This window comes from Erithacus rubecula, assembly GCF_903797595.1.
Source record: "Erithacus rubecula genome assembly, chromosome: 12".
NCBI lineage: Eukaryota > Metazoa > Chordata > Aves > Passeriformes > Muscicapidae > Erithacus > Erithacus rubecula.
The window spans coordinates 13,461,363-13,485,763 of record NC_136664.1 but is presented as its reverse complement, the minus strand read 5'-3'; the positions used below and the strand labels follow the sequence as shown (position 1 = coordinate 13,485,763).

The window sequence follows — 24,401 nt, the reverse complement described above, 5'->3', positions numbered from 1 at the left end:
CTTAAACAAGTTGAGCCTTTTTCTAACTTCATTCACCTGAGGTTACCCACCAGCATTTCAGTGTTCATAGTGCCCAGTTGAGAGGCTCATGCACAAGGAGCAGCTGCTCTTTTCCAGAGTTTCTTACCCCTGTGCCTTTCCTCTGACTCTGTACAACACCTGCACCACCTCCAGGACACTGTGTGTGGATTCACAGATAGATTTCATACCTGCTGCACTCTTAGGCAGGTTATGACAAGTCTGGATCTAAAGATCCCTGAATTCTGCTGTTAATAAACTCCATGCCATTCCTTAAAAATGTCCTTTAACACATCAGAAGAAGTCAACTCCACCAATCAACACTATTTTCAAATACACTACACACTGCTGTGCCAGTAAAAGTATTTATTCATTTTACAGAAAACCAGAACTCCAGGGACACCTCTTGCTCCAGCGAGTTCCCTGACCCTGAAACACTGATTTGGTGATGCTGAGAACCAGGAGCTGGACCCAGAGCAGAGACTCCACCCTCTCATCCCTGCACCTGCTCACATGGCCACACACACACACACACATTTTGCTCCACAACTTCTCAAAATAAAGCAACTCTGACCTCAGTCTGAAGAGTTTCTCTTTATTAGCATGATATTTTTATTAAATATTCATAAGTTGTTTGTTCCAAGACAAAACAGAAGCCACAGAAAGTTGGTAAACTGCCAGACTATTAATATTTGTACTCCTGGTATCTGGAACACTCACTGTTCTTAACAGCATTTTATGGTCCTCAGTGCTGTCCAGGATTAAAAATAGTATTTCATTCTTAACTCCTATTAACAAAATTAGTAAGTTATAATTGAGAGAAATAAAACATAGCAGAAGGCCAAAGGCAGTAAATGAAGACAGAGCTCATGTTTGATGTACAAAGTTAAGAAGCCCCAAAAAAAGCAACTTATGGGGGGAGTGAGGGGAAGATGGAGAAGAGGTACCTGAACCTTTTCTTGGGGAATTGCTGCATGATGACACCAAAAGATTCACGTGAACCGTGTTCTGGCCTTGAAATTTTAAACAACTTTGGTGAAAGCAGGTTTAGGTTTTCTTCTGCAGAAAAAAAGAAATACAGAGATTTATCCACTTTCATTGCCTCCTGCCTAATCAATTCCTTGCCTCTTGCTTGGATGGCACATCTCAACCAACAGCTGGCAGTGCCAGAAACCCTTTTAAAATAAGTGCAGGGAAAAAAAACCCAAACACTTGAGTACATTGATTCACAGATATTTTTAGATCATTATGAACTCACAGTATCTGTGGAAATCACACAGTGTCTGATCTACCATAATGCAGAAAAACTGATCTTTATTTCAACCAAAAAAATTGCTTAATCATTTATAACATTAAGACAACCAGACTTGGAATTCTGTAAACTGTTTTGATAGTGGTAACCTAAAAAAAGAGAGGAAATAAAATTATTCTCTAATTTATTAGAGCTGTCCTACCACCAGTGCAACCAAAGTGGCAATCTCCTTAAAGCCTAGGCACATAACTGGGGGAAGCAGCACCTTGGAATGCTGCAGTTACATCTGCCAGAGGTTATTTGCCAGAATCCACAGTGAAATTAATGAGGAGCCTACTACAAAAAACCTGACAGCACTGTCAGTACTTTGAAGGACAAATTTTAGACTCACCTGAAAGCATTGTTTGTTAGCACTGGCTCTGCTGTGTGTCCATAATAATCCCAGAGTGAGGCACAGGAGATCTGTGGAGGGGAACAGCTGGGACTGAGCCCAAGACTGCTACAAGCAGCCCAGACCAAACACCCACTGACAGCTGAAGAATCTTCCAGGTCAATTTTGCTGTAAAAGCCATGTCCATCCTGCTTCCCAAGAGCACTTCCAAGCACTGGCAGTGCAGAGTGCCATGAGATGTGCTTGGAACACACTCCCCATGCAAACAAAGGCACTTGCACAGCTGCACCCAGAGGCTACAACACATGTTCATGCACACACAGATCCTCCTCAAACAGACCCAAACTAATCCATGGCTTAACACAGCTTTCTGCTTGCACTGCTCAGCCACAGGCTGTCAATACCTTAAGGGTTATCAGAAGCCAAGCACCATGCCCTGTAAGGCAGTAAGAAACTAAACATCCTTGGTAGTGCAGTCCCAGATACAAGGAACAAGAGCTGCTAAGAGCCTACATGGGCATTGGTTCACTCTAAACCCCAAAGCCTAGGAAAACTACAAAAGGGGAAAAAAATCAAAAAGCACTATGTAAAACCAGCCTAAAGACCTTGTTTGGGAACTGGTACTCAAAGTCAGTATCTCATTTTCAGTCTTTCTCAATAAATCCTGCCCAACCACAGGGCAATAATAATCTGCAAATATCCCCAAATTCAACTTTTTAAAATCAACTATAACAGTATCAGAACAAGAATAACTTGACAATTAAAAGATGTTTGCAAAACTTGACCAAAGAAAACTTCCAGGGGACTTCCAGGAGAGATGGAGTTTCCTTAAATAATTTTCTATTTGATTGCCAATTTAAAGTTCAGAATTCTTTGGTTCTGACAAATCCTCACACCTCAAGAGCTGATGTCCCACACAACTGCTGAAGCAATGTTTCAGTGCAGACAGCCAGTAACACCCATGAGCAGGATCTTAACTTCCCATGTTAGGTAGGAGTGATGCTCTAAAGAAAAAATAATCTTTCAGGTTGCTTCCACTGAAAACTAAACCCTCCCCTCTTCCTGGAGTGCGTGGTGAAATGCCTGAACACCAGTGAGCTGTTTAGAATAAGGCTGCCATCTAGGAGCAGAGCAGAGGAAATGCAGAGGAATCTCAAGCCAAAATTTGAACTCTGAGCCCACTTGATGGTCAGACATGCTGTTACACAAAGCTATTAACACTGGAAGCACTGATCTTTGGGGGGAAAAAAACAACCAGAGAAGTGACAGAAAGCACATCTTGTTAAAAGGCTGTTTACAGACAGCTTCCAATACAATCTAAACTATTTAGTTCACGAGTTTATCCAGTCAGGCAAGTCAACATGTACAGAGGTGCAGTGGTACTTAATCTTCTTTAGTTCATTAAAAAACTGCAGCCTAATTAACTTTTTCTGAAAGACTATTTTTCTGTGTGAGTTGAAAGTTACAAAAAATGAAGTGAAACAAATGAAGTCAGCCTGAACCACAATGATAGTCAAAGGTAGAGCCTAAAATCTTACACTGAAACTAGAGTCCCAAAAAAACCTGCACGTAAGCAACTTCCTGAAGCCTTACCATATTTATTCTTGCTTCTCAGAAACTATGCAGTTTCCAAGCAAGCAAGAGCTGCAGTACATAGAATTTTACTCTTTCATCATTCAGCTGGCACTGGCTTTATTTTAGTTTCGTAGACCAAGAACAAATACAATTTACAATTATAATCTACAGTGATTTGCAGTGTTTCATCCATGGATCATCTCTAACACAGAAGAAAGAGCTCTTGAGATCCATCATGTTGATGCCTATTTTGTACAAAGCAGATGCTTTCCAGCTCAGTTACTATGTTCCAAGAAATCTGTCTTGGCACACCACAGCTACCAGGGCTTTTGGAAGAGGCTGAAATGTCCTGTCTGTACAGGAAAGAATGGCTTGTTTCTGGTTAGTGGGTAGAGAAAGTCAGATTTCTTGCTTTGCCAAATCCCCTGGCAGACCCTCTCCCTCCCTAGGGTGTTTCCAAGGCCACCTGCTTCCATCACAGCTTTCTCAAAGAAACTGGAAGCTCTCAGGGGAAGAAAAGTAGCACGAGGATATGTGGGAAAGAGATGATAGAGGAGACCTGGGTACAAAGAGAAAAAATACAGAAATAGAACTCAACCATTGTTTCAGGAGAGTCTCCACCAGTGAAGGAGAAAAAATGGCCTCACACATTTGAGAGGTACAAATGTGATTTTCAGGAGTATTGATTAGAAAAGGCACCAATCTAAATGTAGAAATTAACTAACAGTTTTCTCACATGCAACAACCTTAATTTTGACAGTAACCAATTCCACCTGCAGGAGCAGGAAGAGATGGAAACCCTTAGGAAAGCAGGTCAGAGCACCAGAGACTGCACTGGCAGCTCCCTCTGTCCCTTCCCAACACAGCACATCTCATTCCAGCAGCAGGAGCAAACACCAGCCTGATCATGTCTTTAAGTCAGAATTTCCCTTTTTTTCACTTTAACAGCTTACCATGCAAACATATTCTCTACCCTTAAGATTGACCTATCTGTCCTTACTACTGATATCTGTGACCAGGCTACAGCTCTGGGAAGCACAAGTGCAGAGATGCAGAGAAGTAGGTCCTGTATTTGCAATTTCTCATTTACTGGAATAAAGACAAATGTGTTTCAGTGGTTTAAGCACATTTCCACACCATCTCTCTCATCCAGTGTTAATAAGGATGCAAATTATTCCTTAGGAGTTAAGAAGTAAAAACCACTTTGCATGCTTCCTGCTTTTACTTACACAGTTTGCATTTGATCAGTGCCTTGTGGCTTAACTTGAAGCTATCACAGCTCCTTCTGTTAATCAGTAACTAATAATCAGCCAGTATTTAATAGTCCAGCTTTATTAATAAACACCTTGGCTTCCACTCAGTGATCAGTTCTGTAGCTGAACCTCATTAGGCAATTCTCATTACTCAATGTGATATTGAAAAGCACCAGTGATACTGGAGAAAATTACATTTAGTTCCATTCCCCCTCCTAGAATACAGCAAATGAAAGGTGACTAAACCCCAGTGTGACAGATTTTATGAAAGTAATTATCTCCTACACCTCCTCCCTCAGGATTTTACACAGCTTTAGGCTTTGGGGCTTTTTCTTGCTAAAATAAAGTCCCCATTTGGTTACTCCAGGAAGAGTTTTGGCTGAAATTGCACTATACCACTTCAAGGAAGATTACTTTGTTGAATGTCTTACACAGAACTATTGCTACCAAAACAGCTCATTTTTGCACATTCAGGGAGATTTTGCTTTGGTATTTACAGTCAGCAATCTAAACACAATACCAATAAGTATTATGCTTTTAAAAGTCAGACAAAAAAAAGTTATGGGGAGTAAAACTACCACATCCTCTTGTTTTGGAAACACCAGTCACAGGATGCCAACTGCAGATCTGCATTTGTGATGTCTCCTCCTCTCTCTCCAGTAAATAATGGGCCAACAAAGAGGATGAGACAAGAACTTACCAGCTGGACAAGGCACATACTCAGCAAATAATTGTTACAAAACAAGTGCTTGGCTCTCAAAATTCAGCAGTCTGATCGCCAAAGGATGTGATTTTTAAAAGACAACTCTATGGAGCAAGAAATTATTTTCTAGAGATAATTAATGAAAAATATGAAGTTGTCTAACAAAATAATCCTCCAAAATAAAACCACTTTAATTTTCTTCCAGAATTATATCACAGCTACTAAAAATGTAAAATTGAAGTCATACCTAGGATGAATACCAGATTTGTAAGAAGATTAAAACCAACACACCCCTGATTATCACAAATGTACTTAATTCTCAGTTCAATAAAATACTGGAATATCAATTTATTAAAAAGTTATGTGAACTGTACATACATAAACTGCAATATAGCTGAAAAATCTGAAATATATAATTTTAAAGGAAAATCATTTATTTCTGAAAATATTTAGAATATTGCATTTCTGGCAGCAAATTCAAAAGAAGTGCTCTGGAATGGGTGCAGTCTCTCTGTGTATTTGTCTAGCATTTGTCTTCCAGGCTCTCTGATTTTTCACAGCACAATCTTGTGGCCACTTTCCTTCTGACTTGTGGAGACAGAATTCGATTTCCAAGAACAGGAGTAGAAATTTAACAGGAAATGTTAAGGTCCTTGTTGGTGCAGACAACACACTTTCTGAGAGTCCATGGCACCTTGGAAATCTGCTAGCCATCCTGCATAAAACTGCATCAGATTGTGCTCACAAGTTACAGAATAAGTCTCTGATTGATAATTTTTCTGTTTATTTCCGCCAAGGCCACTGAAAATACGAAGGCCTTTTCATCTGAAAGGTTAGCATACATGTCAACTTCTTTTTCTTGTTTCTCTGTAGAAGAAAAAAAAGTCACTATTAGATGATTTTTTCCATTATTTGGAGTTAATGCAAGTTACACAGAAATTCATAATTATGTGAAGTAGTAGAATTGAAGTTAGACAATCAACTCCTATGCACAGAGGGAGTGAGAAAAAGGAGGAAGTAATAGAGGCACACAAAGGTGCTGGAAGAGCCACAGAATGAGTCAGTCCAAAGCATGACTGAATTTCTTTAACAAAGGAAGAATGAGTCGTTAACATAAAGATAAACAAGTATTCAAGTGTTCCTTCACGTTTGTGGGTTTTTTTGGGTTTTGTTGGGTTTTTTTTTAGTGGTTTGGGTTTTTTCTTTTACATAATCACTTCACATCCAAAAAACAGTTATTTCACAATACCATCATTAAACACAAGATTTGCCCCCTAACTTTACAACTACATGAAAGAAACCCATGGGTTTAATGACAGTGACAAAGGCAAAGGCCAAAGAGCAGATATTTGGATGAAGTCAGGTTCCAAATTTATCATCATGCACATTTTTGGACTTCCCACACTGCAGACTTTCCATTTAATCCCAGCTGTAGAACAAACCTAACACCTCACTGAGCAAGTAAAAGCCCATGAGTTCCCTGTGCTGATTTGGCTTGCTTCAATGCCACAGACACACAGCAGGAAGCCATAAAAATTTTTGTACTGCAGTGCTCAAATAAACTAAGTTACACTGCAAAAATTCATAAAATAATACAATTTGAGAAATACCACTTTCATAAACACCACCTCCTCCAGATCATGGCTAGTTCTATCCCAGTTTAGCAAGCCACAGGTAGCTGATACAAATTCTTAAGAAAATAAAGCCAATGAAGAAACAGTTATCAGCAGAAGATCAGGCTTGTAGACAGAAGAAAAAGAGAAATAGATTCAGACCTTCCAGCTGTGGAACTCCACTTCTAACCCAGGCTGCACAGTGGCCTGGACTCATTTACAATCACAGCACAAAGCTCACCTGAGAGACCCCTCTGTCTCACTAACACACAGTCACACATGTCCACTCTGGCAGCTGCTCCACCTCAAAACCTCAACTAGCATGGGAAAGCCAAAGAAAAGGAGCACAGGAAAAAACCCCAGCATCTCCTATCTCCACCTACCCACACAGCTACCCTTCAATGGGTTCACATTCATAACAATGGTTTAAATCTGGCTTCACATTTGTGTCACAGCCATGGAGAGAGCTCCAGCAGATTGCCTCACATGTGAAATCAAGTGCTTGTGTTCAACAGCTAAGTGGGAAAAACTCCAAAATCCTTTACCACTGTGTTCTGATGTAATACCGATACAGAAACAGCAGAAACCAGCTTTTTGCTGACTTCCTGGCCATGCAAGGCAATATCCTCCAGTGTATTGAACTTGAAATGAGTTTGAAAGTGAGTTTTGCTGCCAGTCCTACTCTGCAGTTTAAGACAAATCAGCTTCTGTATGTACACTCTGGCTTGCTCCACTTCCTCCCTCTCACCATTTAAAAATTAACAATGCTGGGAGTTGTTCTGAGCACAGACACTACACACACTGGTTATTCCACATTAACCTTTTCTATTTTCATATCTAAGCCCCACCCCTTGTTTCATACTTCCTGATCCAAACGAATCCAGCCACAACTTGAACATATCAGCAGCCAGCAAAAGCAAAAATACTCGCCCTGCACCACACCCTGATGCCGTTAACAGACTGTGGACTTCTTAGTTTCCCTTCCTCCCAGACCAGCCTTATTCTGAGACTTCAGCTCACTGAAATCTTGATATCAAAGACTAAGAAGGATTAACACAGGAGTGCAAGCTTCACACATACTCAGGACAATTGTAATTCTCATCAGTAACAAGTGAAGAGCTCACACCTGCATGACATTTTATCATGCACTACTCCTAGGATATCACAGCTTACACAGACACCCTGAAAACTTTCCACTTCAGTCTTATCTCAGAGTAGTTTTGACCCATTTCTCTATTGTAAGACATTAAAAACTCGGGAGTTTGCTAAACAACTAAGAGGATATTTAGGCAAAACTAGTTTTTCTGGATCATGTCTCTGGAAACTCCAGATCTCCTGCAAGCCCCTTATTGTGCAGCCTTTAAACAGTGATTATAAATCACTGTTAAAATCACATATATGATTCCTTCACACATTTTGTGCAGATTCATCTTTCAAGACGGCATGTTACTTCAAATATGCACACTGGGCAAGAAAAGGTGTGAGTAATCCAGCTGGAAAACACTGGAAAAAGAAAACCTGTGTCAAGAAAATGCATCCAGCTTAAGTTTTATAAGGATACTGAAATGTGTGTATATAACTTTATGAAGATTTGGCTTGCTAAGTCTGCTTCAGCAAGTCTACTACTCTTACTGGGACCTGAGTGCTGGTAACCTTTTCAGAATAACCAATATCACTTCCTCCAGTATATAAGGGTTTTTGTTTGCTTTACAAACAAACACAAGCAGGGTTATTACCCAGATATCAAGGCAACCTGGGAACCAGTCTAGCTGTGTGTCACAGTCCCACACAGTAAAACAAAGAACACACCTCCACAACAAAATCAGAGTCAAATTATAATGGAGTGTTTGTACTTTCAAAATACATTGTAGTACATCTGACAAAGAAATCAAGTGAAAATTTTGATAAGCCAAGGCTGTAGAGAGAGAAGTTCCTGTTTTCCAGGGTCATCACATGGCTCTGAAACATGTGACAGGATAATTTTCTGGGTCCCAGTACTGCCATATCCCCTCCATCTACATTTGCTTCCTCTTTCCTCCCCCTCCATTCTTTCTTGCTAAATCTGCAGGGAAAATAGCTTGTTTTGAAAAGCCTTTTTGCTTATTCTATTCTTAATTGCTGCAGCTCTTTGCTTTAATGTAAGCCAGTCACGAAGGACACAAAAGAACCAGTCAAAGGCACAGACAACTGGGAACAAGCACACTGTGCATGGAATTGCATGGCAAGCAAGGAAGCAAAGCTACAGATGTCATCAGGGTCCTTAGGAAGGAATTTTCACAGCTGGATGTTCTTCAAATGTACAAATTATCTTCTTCCATGTTAATACAACTGAGGTGTTTTCTGTCTGCTCTTTTTCTACCTACAAATATTTAAACAACCATGCAAACAGTGGCTTATTTTCAAGTCTTTGGGGCAAAAGCACAACCTCTGTGGCAAGTAACACATACCCAAAATATCCTCAAGACATACAACATGCAAGGAAATAAGATACTGACACCTTGCACTCCAGAGCTGACTTTCAACACACACACACTGCTACAAGGATTAGCAACCACTCAGACAAAAAACATCTTAATTGTAGTAGAATTACAGTTGCTTAATATACACAACACTATCAAACAGCAGACATGGTAAAGGAGTAACATTTCTAAAATTTTTGCTAATTACTCCACACACAGTAGATTCAATTTTGTAAGCAACTTGAAAAGGTGGGTCAATGTTAACTTGATTTAGTAATTACTTTAAAAAAGGATGAGTTCCCTGCTGAATTTATTTTTATAGCCATGGCAGCCTTACATATCAATTTTTTTTAATCTGCCTGATAATCATCAGAGTGGTCTACAAGTAATTCTAAGCCTACTTACTCCTGAACAATAAGATGAGCTGCACTGGGGCAAAGACAATGACAAATGGGCATGAGCCAAATCCCTGCACAAGAGGCTGAGGAAGAAAGAGCCTGCACAAGAGCAAGGAAAAGGGTTGGCAAAAACAGCACAAGATGATGAGGGAACCTTATCAACTAAGATTAAACTTTAAGAAAACACCAAGAAAAGGTACACCATGCACACTTTTATGCCAAGATCCCACTATATTCAGATCTCTGCCTCAGTCTTCTGCCTCAAGGCACAGCAGTATTGTCACACTTTGGAGTTTCAGCAAGAGGTTCAAACATTCAGCCTAGTTTTGGATAGGAAAACATGTTCTCTAAATATGCCTCCTGCTGTCAAATTCTTGCTTTCTGGAAACTATGAAACATGTCTTAAGAAAACTGATGTTTTCCTTTGGCTGCTTATGTTGCTTTCCTCTTTGTCAGGGGACAGAAGATTCACTTTTATAGGGCAACCCAACCAGCTTGCTGGAATTTTAAACTCAAGGCTGTTTGTGAACTGGACTGGCAGCTAAATGCCTAGAAAGGATCCTAAAGATACCAGACAAAGTCCAGCTTGGGTCAGTAACAAATAGGGAAGCTTCAAACATCAATAAGCCATATGCAATAGTGAGGAGATTAGATACTACAAAGTGCATTTCTATTACAGTAAAGAAATTGCCATCTGGAAAATATACATTTACATATAAATGAAATCTCTTCTTCCCACATTGAAAGCAATAAAAAACTGCCAACAAAGCCAAATTTATACTTGGCTTTTACATGAAATAAACATTAAGAAACAGATTTACATTAAACAGCAGAGATATCAAAATTGGTTTTGAAAAATCAGAAATTAAAGGAATTATCAACACAGATTAACACCCTTTTTTTAAGGTGGAAAGGAAAAAATAACTGCATTTGTGAGTTATGACACATGATATACTTCAAGACTTCAGGAGGTTTAGGAACAATATTTGCTGAATATTTGTATGAAGTCTCATTATTCCTCTTTTATCAGCCTTCCAACCTTCTGAAGCCCATGCTAAGTTTTGGATTCATAATTCAGGTCTAACATTATGATCTCCAAAAACACAGCTAGCAAATGCAGTGTCATTAGGCTCTTAAAACAAGAGGAGCCCTAAGTGACAGTTACACTCTTGTGGGGTTCTAGAATTACTCTAGCTAAGAAACAGCCTCTTTACTGTATAATGATTAAGAGCAGCAGGTCACCAAGGAACCTTAACAGGCAAGGAAGAATTCTTTCTTCCAGAAATATGGGACCAAAATTCAGGTCATAATAGTGATTCAAGATGCCCTTTTTATTTTGGCCCTCCAAAAGGTTTCAAGAAACTTTTTAAGTAATCCAGCCATCCTAGTCCTCTCTCTGACAACAGATATCATTATATGGTTGTGAGACAGCACAAAGACAGAGCAGCAGCACATTAAAAAAAAATAAACAAAACCAAAAACAAAACAACCAAAATAAAAAACCTACTTAACACTTCAGTCCAATGGCTTTCAACCTACTTGTTGAAACTTGATACAGTGGCTAAAAATACAGATTTAGATCTTTGTAGTTAGTTTCATCAGACACTGAAACATAAAACCAGAGGTCTCTATACATGCAAATCAGGCCCTTCCCCACATTAAGGCATCAGGTACTGGATGAACTAGTCTAGTTTGAATTGTATAAAGGTTTACTGATTAAAAAAGATACAAATAGAAAATCCAACGAAAAGATTTCTCCAGCTCTCATACCTCTTTCTTCCTCGTGCTTTTTTGCTGAGGCACTCTTAGGTCTTCCTCTTCCTCGTCTGCTATGATCTGAATGGCTGTTAGACCTGGATCTTTTTCGGTTCTCTAAGTCTTTATTTACTGCAGAGTTTATCTTCTCTCGCTTAACTCTCTCTGTCCGCCTCCTTTTGGCCTCACTCTTGTTTTCTGTGCAAATGAACAGAAATGGCATGATCCAGGGCTCTTCTCACCTTTGTTCTTCATTTACTCTTAATGCTTACCCCCCTCCCCAATCAACCTTTTCTTTACAGAAAAATTGCATCTGCACAATATCCATGCAGAAATTAAGGTGCCAGATCCAGAAGGACACTTCACTTCTTCATTCCAAGGATCAACTCTAATTACTTCAAACACATTTTGCAGCATGAGATGTTTGCTGGTACACAAGAAGCTGTTTCCCAAATAAGATGGGAACACAAACTGCACACACCCCAGCCTTTAAGACTTGTATCTGACATTGTATCTGTTCCACTAGCAAAAGTTGATCATGCAGCAAACACCACAGCACCTGGGCTTCTTATGACACTAACAATGAGAACATTGCTGCTGCTCAGACAAATCAAATGCTGTCAGTAAACACCACACAACACAGTGAACGTGTCCCACCACATCCAACCTGTGACAAGGCCTCCTCATGCTCACTGCTGAACAGGAGTGTGGCTTTCCCAAACACCAAAGCCATTAAAAGAAAGGAGTATTTACATGAGTTTTATCTGGAAGCTAAGTATGAATTAATGAGCTTGGATACCAAATATAGTACAGTCACCAGAGCACACTCATGGATTAGCTGCACATTTGTAAGGCTGCAGCACAGTAGTTGTACTGCTGAAAATACTGAACAACTTTTTCTAGGAGAAGTTGTGGTTCCCTTAGGAGCACCATACAGACACACAGAGTCTCCTACTGTATCTCTCTGGGGAACTGATTTCCTTTGGCTGCAGTTGTCCCATTAATCTTGTACAGACATGGAGCACAAGCTGCACAGCAGGGTGCAGTCACTAATTCTCACACAGAACCTGTATTTCAGTGTCACAACCAGGGTGAGGTGGCAGGGGAACCTCTTCAGACCCTGTCTAACCCCTGCTCACACAGGGCCACCAAGAGCCAGCTGCCCAGGACCATGTCCAGAGGGCTTTTGAGTGCATCCAAGGGTGGAGACTCAGCCTCTGGGACAACCTTTGCCAGTGCTTGGTCACACTCAGAGCAGAAAGCACTTTCCAGAGCTGCTTCCCAGCAGGATGGCCCCCAGCATATATTCATTTTGCCTTCCCTGGTGCATTTCCTCTGTACAAAGCTGAGTTATACAACCAGATTATGGCCTTCAGCTTCATTTGGTAAACAACTTTATCAAAGAAAGGAAGAAGAGGAAAGAAAATTGATCAACACTTATAATCTACCACAAACATTTCTTAACCTCCTCCACCTTGAAAGTTCAGTTCATAAATGCATAATTGCACCTAATTCCTGCAAGTGGCAATCCACAGCTGTCCTTCAAAACATTTGATGCAAAACATCAAATAGCTGATTTCCATTTTGTAGGTCTGGTAGATGATTTTAAAAAGTACATATTATAGATCAGATATTTGTTGGGTTTTGGTCAGGTTTTTGTTGTTTTTTTTAATATATACCTTCCCTGTCAAGCTCTTTCTCTGACTAATTCCTACTACTGGAGGAAGTGATATAAATGAACACGAGGAGAATGCTATTCATGCCAGAAAGCACATTCAACTGACTTCTTACTGTGTCCACCAACAAAAGACACATAAGTTAGGCACAAAAAAAAACCACTATTTAATTTAATCATGGAGAGATAAGCAAGATCCACCCAGTCTTAGAGTAAACATTATGACCAATTTTTTATTTTCAGAAAACCCAGCTTCAACCAGCATGTGCTCTGAAATCAGATCCTTTTTGGACCTCCACACATTTAGCTTCAAAAGAGGACCAACACAAAGCATTCTGTAAGGGGTTATTTTGCACAGTGATCAATGTGTGCAGCTAGAACATACACAGAATAAATGCCAACAATCACGAGTACAAAGGAAGACTGAAAACACCAGCTTTCCTCCTCTCCTCAAAATGCATGAAAAATTCACATACTCGAAGTTCAAATTCATAAATTCAAGGGAAAGTGAACTGATAACAGCTAATTTACACAGAGAAGTAAGTTACTATCTTTTGTCTCCATGAAATAAGGGGAAGAACTGCTGCTCCCTTCTCCCCCTGCCAGCATTACCTGTGATGGGTGGTGACCTCTCAGCACGTTTAGCGTGCAGGAGTTTTCGACTGATAAATATGTAGCCACAGGGACATGATTTACATGCAACAGGAACCTGGGAAAACAAAACACATTTTTCAGATAATTTCACATTATGACAAAACTCCTGTCCTATGAAGAAAAAACACGCTTAGTAACTCACATTTTGTCCTCAGAGATAACTGTTCAAACTCAGTCTGTACTGCAAACTATGTCCTGTTACTGTATTTAAACATAATAAAACCAGATTCTGGTGTAAAGCCTTTTCTTCATGCAGTTGTTAAAAATCAAGCTTGAAATGTACAGCTGTTGTGATTGCTTTGCACTATTTTTCCCCAGACTGACAGGAAGGGGGTGGGGAAAAGTAGAGAGCATTAAAGGAAGGCTGAATTAAAATAGAATTGCAATTTCTCTACAGAGCTTTCAAATATCAGCCATCAAATCAGTCAGACATTTCCAGTTTTCCTTCCTCTACTTGTAAAAAAATAATTATAAGTTAAAACCGTCAGTAGGCTGTGAATGCATTCACTTTCAGCAGCATTTGAAAGCAGCTCCTTTAGAGAGGAGCAGCTTCAGAGGCACAATAGAGCCTGAAGCAAAACAGATGCATTTGCAGCACGCTCAGCTCCAGCGCTGCACACAAGGCCGGGTGGGTACAGCAGGACCTCGTTAATTCAAAATGCAAATAACCCAGCCCAGCCAGACTGCAGGCACAGGAGTTGGAGAGAATACTGTGCCTCTGATCAGCTAAGCAGGCAGCAGCTGAATGCTCCCCCAGAAAATAACAATGTAAAACAAGAAACGCCACATTTAATATGAATATAACAAAAATCCACTCACAGCAATTTTTAAAAACCAACACTGATAGAGTAAAAAACTCATGACAGTAGTGCCAAGATCTGTTGAGATGTTTTCGAGTAGTAAGGAATATACCATGTTGCTTTGATTAGGTTTAAGACTGAAAACAAATCAAAGCAAGTTTAGGCAGAGATCTGGAAGAGATTAAACAACACACATTAAAGTGGAGTCATGCTGAAGCACGATCGTGGGGGAAAAAGGCACGAGGTAATTTCTCAAATGTAATTCTTTAAGACAGGTCACCACAAGTTTGCCAATGTCCACTGTAACAAACAGGAGCACAGAACGCCAGCTGCCTCAATTTAACCAGACGTGGAGAAGAATCAAGTTCCAAAGCTCTACTGACCCAAAAAAACCCTGCCAAACTAGAATGTGAATTTGTAAAGGGGAACTTGCCTGTGACTCAGAATAAAGAAATTATTTTACTTTCTGTGGCCCATCTGAACGCCTGCACTTCACCCTACAAAAAGCTAGACTTTTTGATATAGCTTTTGCAGAACTAGAGATTTTAACTCCGTTTATGGAGACACTGACATAATAAAAATGAGTCCCAGAAAGGTTTATTGAACTTTAAAGGTCAGAATTTAGCAGGCTTGTGTGCACGTTTGTTTCCTTGCTCGTGTCAGTGTAACAGTACTGAAGCCCCACTATCTCCCAGATAATTTGTGTGTTCTTAAGGTTGTGGGGGCAATATTTTTGTTTCCTTCCCAAAATAAGGTGATACAGAATTCCAGCTAAATCCATTTCTGAACACTTGGGTCTCTCCAATAATTACCTTTCCAGCCTTGACCTAAAAACAACAATAACAACAACAACAACAAAAAACCAACAAAAAAAAACAAAAAAAACAACAAAAAAAACAAAAACAAAAAAACAAAGCCACCCAAGAACAATACTGTTCTCGTGTTACAGGTTTAGCACTGGGGTGTGCACCATTTGAGGGTGGGGGGCCTGGGGGAAGGGGTTTATCACCGAAACCTATCAGTTATCCTTTGAAGACCCACACTGATAACATCCTGCAACATAATTAAGGCAACAGAGTCCTTAACACTATTTCACACTGTTTAACATTTTCCTAACAGAAAGGAAATTTTCTCATACAAGACATTTTACCTGATGCTAAATTAAGAAGTGATAATTATTTCTTCAGATTGACTGCAAGTACTTCAGGCTCCTCAGTTTAATGGAGCTGTGCTTTGATTGTGAAAATATTGAAATATGATATATTATCTAAATTACAACAGAAAAATGTTTTGAAGTCTAAGAAGTGTTACTCAATATTTCGCTCCAATAATTGTGGTGTCTAAATATTTCCATGCATGCCACTTCTACTGAAAAAAATCAGAAACAAATGCTAAGCTCTTGTTTATGGAAGAATTTAAGAAACACCAGTACAGGACACAGTCAGATAAGAATTATATGAGACTTTCCTCAAAATCTGCAAAGCATTGATTTGTACTGTAGGCCTTAGTTCCCTGCTCTCTCTCAAATATTTGGCAGTGGAAAACAAGGTCCTACGAGCAATGTGTTTCAGGGCAGGACATATAAGCACGTAAAATCCATGTAAGCCACAGAAGAGCTGCTAACAGAAAATCTACAGTGACAAAAACTAAAATCCATTACATGCATATAAGTGCAGAACAAAGTGACAGTTTTCACATCAGCTTAAAAAGCCTGCAATGTTTGTTTACTTATTGTTGGTTGCTCGACATGCATTACATTCATTTTTAGAAGCCAAAATAAGCAAAAACATCAGCACTCTCATATATGACTCCTCTCCCTCGTTTTCGTTTCTCCTTTCACCAAGTGGATAACCAGAACTTGGCACACGGTTTCTTTCTCAGAAATAGTATTTCAGTGACGTGCCTAACGTGCATTTGCAGCGGTTGATCTGTTGGTTAAAACATGAAAGGACGCCCACACACAGCTCAGCGCTGTGCCAGGATGAGTAGGAATACTGTAAAAACTATGCAAGCCTGGACAAAAAAAATGTGATTTTTTCCAAAGCCACGCAAGTAGAGAAAAATCGTATGAGTGTTTTTGTTTTTTCCTCAGCGTGGCTCAAGCAGTGGAGGGGTGAGTTTCCAGGGCACACGCCGCCGCTGTGCCCGCAGTGCCGGCGGCGGGCGCTGCCCTCGGCCGAGCCCCGCGGCAGCCGGGCCATTGTTCGGAACGAGCCCGCCGGCTTTAACACTCACACCATCCCCTGCACGGAGAAAGAGGCTCCTGACACGGCACGGTGCTCAGCAGCCGAGCCTGAGTGTGCGAGCGTGAGCAGCTCCATTTTGTGCACAGCAGGGACCGCAGAGGGGCACGAACAGCTCGCACGGGCACCGGAGAGCCGGGCACCGGCTGCACCAAAGGGCTCGATGCCGCTGCCTCCGAACCTCCCCGAGCCCTCTGCCACCCAGCCCTGGGCACACCAGCCACCCGAACGGCAAGCCGCATTATATCAATCACCGGTTCACTGTGTTTGTAACAGATCACACGGTTACTTAAACAACGCCAGGACACAAACAAGAGGTTCTGCAGCCGCGCAGAAACCCCTCAGCACAATGCAGCTGCTCTACCAGCCTGCCAGGGGGACGCGGTGTTCAACCCACATTCCATGCACAGGCTGCAAAGGCAACAGCCACTGAGTTCACACAAACACGGGCTCGCAGCCCGCTCCGCCGGCAGCCGCTCACCTGCTGGTCGCACTCGGGGCAGGACTTGGTGGCCATCTTCACTTTCTTGGCCCGACTGGAAGACATGCTCGCTGCTGCCGTGGCTGGGCTGACACGGCCGCGGCCGGAGCGCCCGCCCCGGGAGGAGCCGGCGGGAGGAGCGGGAGGAAGGAGGTGGAGTGAGGAGCCGGCAGAGGAGGAGAGAGGCGGGAGGAGGTAGAGTGAGGAGCCGGCAAAGGAGCGGGAGGAGGCGGCAGAGGAGGAGAGAGGAGGTAGGAGCGGGAGGAGGTGGAGTGAAGAGGCGGCAGAGGAGGAGAGAGGCGGCGGGAGGAGCCCCGCGCGCCCCCGACAGAGAACAAGCCCCGCCCACCCCCGCGCGCGAGCCGCAGGCCCCGCCCACGCCGCCGGATTGGCTGCGCGCGAGCGGCGCTCGGAGCCCCCTGGCGGCCGCGCTGGGAACGGCCCGGGGGAGCGGGAATGGTGAGGGGAGCGGGGATGAGGGAACTGGGAATGGTGAGGGGAGCCGGAATGGTGAGGGGAGGGGGGATGAGGGAACTGGGAATGGTGAGGGGAGCGGGAATGAGGGAACTGGGAATGGTGAGGGGAGCGGGAATGAGGGAACTGGGAATGGTGAGGGGAGCGGAAATGGTGAGGGGAGCGGGAATGAGGGAACTGGGAATGGTGAGGGGAGCGGGAATGAGGGAACTGGGAATGGTGAGGGGAGCGGGAATGGTGAGGGGAGCGGGAATGAGGGAACTGGGAATGGTGAGGGGAGCGGGGATGAGGGAACTGGGAATGGTGAGGGGAGCGGGAATGGTGAGGGGAGCGGGAATGAGGGAACTGGGAATGGTGAGGGGAGCCGGAATGGTGAGGGGAGGGGGGATGAGGGAACTGGGAATGGTGAGGGGAGCGGGAATGAGGGAACTGGGAATGGTGAGGGGAGCGGGAATGGTGAGGGGAGCGGGAATGAGGGAACTGGGAATGGTGAGGGGAGCGGGGATGAGGGAACTGGGAATGGTGAGGGGAGCGGGAATGGTGAGGGGAGCGGGAATGAGGGAACTGGGAATGGTGAGGGGAGCGGAAATGGTGAGGGGAGCGGGGATGAGGGAACTGGGAATGGTGAGGGGAGCGGAAATGGTGAGGGGAGCGGGAATGAGGGAACTGGGAATGGTGAGGGAGCGGGAATGGTGAGGGGAGCGGGAATGAGGGAACTGGGAATGGTGAGGGGAGCCGGAATGGTGAGGGGAGCGGGGATGAGGGAACTGGGAATGGTGAGGGGAGCGGAAATGGTGAGGGGAGCGGGAATGAGGGAACTGGGAATGGTGAGGGGAGCCGGAATGGTGAGGGGAGCGGGGATGAGGGAGCCCGACTGAAATGTCCGTGCCGGGAAGCACCAAACCCCGCTTGTCTGGTCTCCATCTGAGCCCAGAGCAGACAGGGATGTTCATTGCTGCCGCACCGGTGCCTTTGGTGGTCCAAGAGTGGTCTGACAGGCCTCTGAGCGGGACTATGCTCACAAATGGGATGTTTTCAAGTACAATCCCTCAGACAACTGTGTGCTGCCGCCAGACCACGGTCCGGACCAGGAGCAGAGCAGCAGGAACAGCTGTCTCGGCAGGGCCCGAATGTCTGGCACATAAACTGCATTTATGTCCGAGTATCCTCCAGACTGTCACGCCAGCCCTCTCCATCCTTATTGCCAATACAGTATGAAGAATAAAGGATCAAGCATCATTTGCAATGTCCTCTCCTGGGCCAGTACAACCTGTTGATTTATTTTTTTCTTCCATGAGTCTCTGCCTTGAGCCTGGAGAACGTCCTGCTCTGTCCTTGCGAGCACTGGGCTGTCCCTGTGTGTTGTGGTTTCTGGCTCTGTACACAGTTACCAGACTGGCTCATTTGCCCTTTTCCTTTCCTCCTCTGCATTTAAGTTATGACTCAGAGAGTGGATTTGTTTCCCTGTTCTCCCTGAATATTTTTTCCAGCCTGTACCAGTCCGTTGGCGCAGGTGTTTCTCCAGAGATACACAAAGACAAGCCAGGTTTATTTTCCATATAAACTGTGACTGCTGCCAAAATGCAAACGTGTTCTATGTAGGCACAACATCCAGATTTCATTCCTGAATCCAGAATAAATCCATGCAACCAGGACCTTGAGTTTGCATTTGGATTTTTAATTTTTTTTCCTTAATTGATAAGGTCCAGACATAGGAAAACATAGAAGGATATTTGAGGAGGATTTTTAACAGCAGGGGGCTCTGCTGAGTATAGTGACAGTGCCTGGTAAATTAATTAATGAATACACAAGACAATACCCTGCTTTTCTTTATAGAGCAAATACAGTAGTCAGGGACAGCTGTTCAATTAGTCCATAAAAACAATATTTTTTTCCTTACGGAATGAAAACAAGATAGTTTCTAGCTAGAAAACTGATTTACCAGACGTGTTTTTCATGTTAATTTTTAACACATTAGTTTTGAGTTCTGAAACCCCATTTCTTTTACATAATTTCAGAGGTTTAATCCAGCACTGAGAGAAAAACAACAAATACCATTTTAAGGGTACAGATACTTTCTCTCTTAACATTGAGGCCCTTTGCAGGACCAAGCCTTATTTAAAATATGTTTTACACCAATTTAAAATAGAAAATAAAAAACGATGCAATTTCTCTATCTTATGAAAAGCCCCACATGACTTTGTAAGTGCCTGATGGCTTCTCTTTGCTGTGTCACCACAGACTCCAGCTGGGCTGAGATGTTTCCACTGCCTGCACATGGCAGCATTTTGGTGTGCAACTATAATTTTTACAAGGAAACAAAGACTCCAAAGTAGGAACAATTCAGGCATCTAATCCACCTTAGAGTAGGGTGGAGAAGCACTCCTGAGCTGTATTTCTGCTGAGCACTGCAGGCAATTTGGAAACATCCTACTCTCCTGGAGTGTCCCCTGGGAGAGCTGGCAGCCTTGGTCCTGTCAGCCCCAATGTGTTAACGAAACACAGCAAATTGAGAAATTAAATTCCTAAAGAGCTGTGCAACCTTGTGTCAAAAAGGTTATAAAATACATCCTGGTTAAGCAACAACTTCCTAATCAGTTCCCCTATAGTCAGCAGGGATATTATTCTTTCCACAGCCAGACTACTATCTAGAGAATTTTTAAGTTATATCTAAAATAGAAGATTAGGATGCATGAGAGCAAAATTACAAATAATAGGAAGGGCTAGATGATAATATTTGCGATGTTACCATTAAGGAATTGAAGTTGTAATATGTCAGCATTCAACTGGCAAGAAGTAGTACTGCATTAAAAATACACTGATTATGCAGACAATTATTAAATCCTATTTTATTATTCTGATTTGGTGATTTTGCTAATAACAATGATTCGTGGTACTTAATAATGTTACTGTGTTTCTCACCAGTAGGGTGAGTCCCCTCTGAGTCCTTTCTTAGGGAACCAAAGTCGTGCCTAACAATCCCTTTGAGATCCCATTACTCTGAATTTGAGCAAGACCAACACTTAAGCAGCACAGATGTTGGTTTGTTCTCCAAGTACAGCTGAATATTGAGTGTTACCCAATTACAAAGCATTTTTTAATTCACAATGCTGTTAAGCATTAATGCCTCTTGGTTTCAGGAAGCCCAGGCTTAGGCTGGCTCCTGCCTCTGGCTCAGCTGGGCACATTGAAGCTTGCCTGAGAAAAAAGGCTGTAGCCTCAAATTTTAGAAAGAAGCTTTTCTTAAATTATCAGTAATTTAAACAATTTAATAGCAATAGTACCTACTATTCCCTAAAAAAAAAAGCTTCCAACATTTTATTCTCACATATCAGGCTTTTTTGTGGGAAACTTTTTTGAAATCTATATGGTGTTCAGAACAGTTCAGTTACTACCAATTAATATAGTTTCAACAAAAGCTTACAGTATTTTCCTAGAGCATATTTTCAATTAGTTCTTATGAAGAGAACTCAATAGATAACTTTACACATTCAATCCGAGGCTGGGCTTTTTTGTTGGTTTTTGTTGTTTTTCAGGGTTTTTTTCTTTATCATGAGATAATGAGAGTTGTTAAACATTAAGGTATGAAGTCACTTAACTGGAACTTTTGCAGTTGACTGCATTGAACCTTGCACCAAATCTTAAAGTTTTATGTTCAGTTTGAAGAACAGTAGAAACAATAATTTCTCTGAAGGTGCTCCTTATAGTTTGAACTGCTACCATGAGCAGTAGACCACAGGAAAAAAACCCATCCTCCTTACTTGTACAACACAGAATACAGAAAACCTTGCTCTTCTTGTTTGAATAAACCTAATGGTTTCCATTTACTTAGTGTGCTCAAAGATTCCTAAATACCATTAAAAACATTTGGCATTTTAAGCTACTGAGAGCAGTTTTCTACCCAGTGTCTTTATTTCAATGGAACAGCAGCAGCAGAATGAATGCCCAGTTACCACATGTCATTATTGTAATCATGGGGTTTAAACCATGCAACTATTCATGGCAGAGCAGCTTGTTGGAGGTCTGTCAGAATGGGAACACGACAGCAGCTGTTAGTCTGTTTATCACCCTTATTCTCCATCTACCTTCCTATGTATTTATGCATCTGCTGCTGTTCTGTATCCCTAGCTCGGCACCATAAACACAAAATTCATAATTTTTGTTTCTTATAAGTTCAAGAAAAGCAGCCTGTGCCTTTATGACTAAAGGTGGAATGTGACATGGAGATCAAAGAACCTTGGTAAGCAGCACTGTCCACTTTCAGTGTCTGGTTTGTCTGAAACTAGTGTTCATATGATCTGCACACTCATTTAGGAACAACTTTGCCTCAACACTGTAAGTTCATCTTACACTATTTACTTTCAGGAAGGCATCTGTATTAAAATAACCTTTGGAGATACATGTACTATGTATAGAGAGAGATATATTTTAACACCTCTTTTCATACTGCATTTACCATGGAAAGGCTTTGTTTCATCTCATTTACTTCCTGTGTGCATTTCTAAGAAATCACCCAGACTACTGAATTCCAGTTTTCCATACATTTCTTCCAATGTTTTACTAAAACCATTTGGCTTGTGCCAAGTGCAAGTGCAGATGTCCAGCCTCATTCCGAGGTGCCTGTGTTACACACTAACCAACCTTGCAAGCAGGGTCTGAGGCTTGCTTGGATTGTCACCAGTGCAGAACCAGAGATGTCAGGGGACCTGAACCTTTCCTTGTGGGTGACCAACCAGAGACACGGGGGCAGTGCTGGCTGGACACTTTCTGCTACGCCAGCTCTTTCTGGGGGGCGGATTGGGGGTGGAATAGCACCATGTGGACCAAGAGCAAAGGTTAACTTGTGTTCTTCCCCCAGCAAAATTAGTGTTTCCAAGTTACAATCCAAATATTCATCTTTAATGGTCTGGGTAGCATTAAACCTTGATTTCTAAGGAATCATGAAATATACTTGAATTAAGATACCTGGGAAGTCTACTTGTATCCACTGAATGTAAATTGTAGAATTTAAAATAATTTGAACATAACAGGTAATGATAAAAGATTACTATAAAATTCAATCTGGTTTTCTGGTAAATCCAACCTTGACGTGTTTTACCACAGCTTGAAATACTTTCTTCTGAACTACTTTTTATCAAAACCCAGAGAAAAGGCACCATGATACTGTTAATTATCAAACTGCCAGATCCAGAGAACACTTGGCTTTCCAGATACACAACTGAGAACAACTTTAAAAGTAAAGTGTCAAAACATACAGGCTCCAAAACCTGACGTTTCATTGAGGGAAAAAAATCAGATGCAATGTCCTGGAACAGTTACTGCAGCTTCAAGTAAACAAAAATGGACTTTTTGGAACTTGAATTTCTAACAGAGCACTCTATTGGTTATTCTGTGGGCAGAATTTTGGAGGGAGGACAAGCAGGGCCAGAAACACTCCATGTGGCCTTCACAAACTGAACAGTAAACAAGAAAAAGCTCTCGGTAAAATGAGTACAATGACTGGAAACAAAAAACAAATGAGCTTTCTGCACTACCTCAAGAATGTTCCTTCAGCAAAAAAACAATCCCATCTCTGTTATTTTGTTAACTATGAATTGACTAAAATCCTCAAGCAGCAATTATTTTTAAACAAGCACAAAGCAAGTGTTGAAAAATATTGCCCTTGAAATAGAATAAGATCTGGAGCAAACAACTAGTGAAACAAAACACTATAGCAAGCAAAAGCTTGTTAGAAAGAAGAAATAGTAAAGACAGAAAAAAAGGCTCAAGACATAATTGTATGTAATGCAATAAAATCAAACACAGCAAAAGCAGCTTCCTTGTGCTTCATCAGCCGAGGAAAACACCAAAACAGAACAGAACCCAAGTCTCAAACCATCTAATTTAGGCACCTAAAATTAGGAAGCTGGTTTGCCATACAAGTGGTGAAAGAGAAAGTAAAAAAGAAGGTTCTATAAAAACAATTCACAAGTAAGGCTGATTTACAGCCCATGCTCCCACTCAGGGAGGTAACATTAGGTCATAGGAATATTCCTGAGTGAATGATCCCTTATTCCACTCTCTGAGCACAAACAAGGAGGCTCTTCTGGGCACCCAGGACGGGTAAAAAGAGCCTTTTCCTCCCCATGGGCAGCAAGAGGGAGAGAGCTTTACCTCTCTCTCCCCTGAATTCTGCTGCTGTTGTATTTAATGGCAGACCTCCAGTCATTTGCTATGAAAGCTGAACTGAACCCGAGAGATAAAAACATTTTCATCATCTGGAAACAATGAGGAAACTGTGAAAGAGGACCGGCTTGTTCCCGCGGGAGGCAAGGATCAGGAGCAAATGCTCCCCTGGCAGAGTGACAGGCTGAGGGACGAGGCTCCGGCTCCTTCAGCCTCGCTGCCCGCCCGGCTCTGGAGCCGCTCAGCAGCCCCGCAACAGGTGACCCAGGGCACGGGCAGCGCCAGCCAGGCTGCGGAACCAGCGCCGGGGGCTTCTCCGCACGGACAGAGCAGGCACAGCCGGCGCTGGAAAGCACACCCGGACAAAGGCAGCGCCCTGTGCGCGGCGGCACCGCGGGCTGCGAGGGCAGCGAGGCGCTCCCCAGCACCGAGAACACTCGGCTTCGCCGTTCCCTTAGGAACATCCCCGGACTCGCCGTGACCCCGCTTCCC

At 42.3% G+C, this 24,401-nt stretch overlaps 1 protein-coding gene across 3 annotated transcripts in view; it reads right to left on the bottom strand.

The window, feature by feature from the left end:
* The window catches only part of LOC306806927 (UPF0547 protein C16orf87), a 40,119-nt gene extending 22,492 nt beyond the window's left edge, over positions 1 to 17,627 (bottom strand). Inside the window, exons 1-4 of one of the 3 annotated variants that reach the window (XM_079316082.1) lie at positions 17,271 to 17,627; positions 13,705 to 13,801; positions 11,433 to 11,615; positions 5,516 to 6,059 (exon numbers count right to left, since the gene is read on the bottom strand). In XM_079316082.1, the coding sequence (XP_079172208.1) occupies positions 5,941 to 6,059; positions 11,433 to 11,615; positions 13,705 to 13,801; positions 17,271 to 17,336 (465 nt within the window). In that variant the 5' untranslated portion in view covers positions 17,337 to 17,627 and the 3' untranslated portion in view covers positions 5,516 to 5,940. Of the gene's footprint in view, positions 1 to 5,515; positions 6,060 to 11,432; positions 11,616 to 13,704; positions 13,802 to 17,270 lie in introns of those variants that run through there. The other 2 variants (XM_079316083.1, XM_079316084.1) reach the window with 2 other exon arrangements.
* Between the last annotated feature and the right edge of the window lie 6,774 nt (positions 17,628 to 24,401).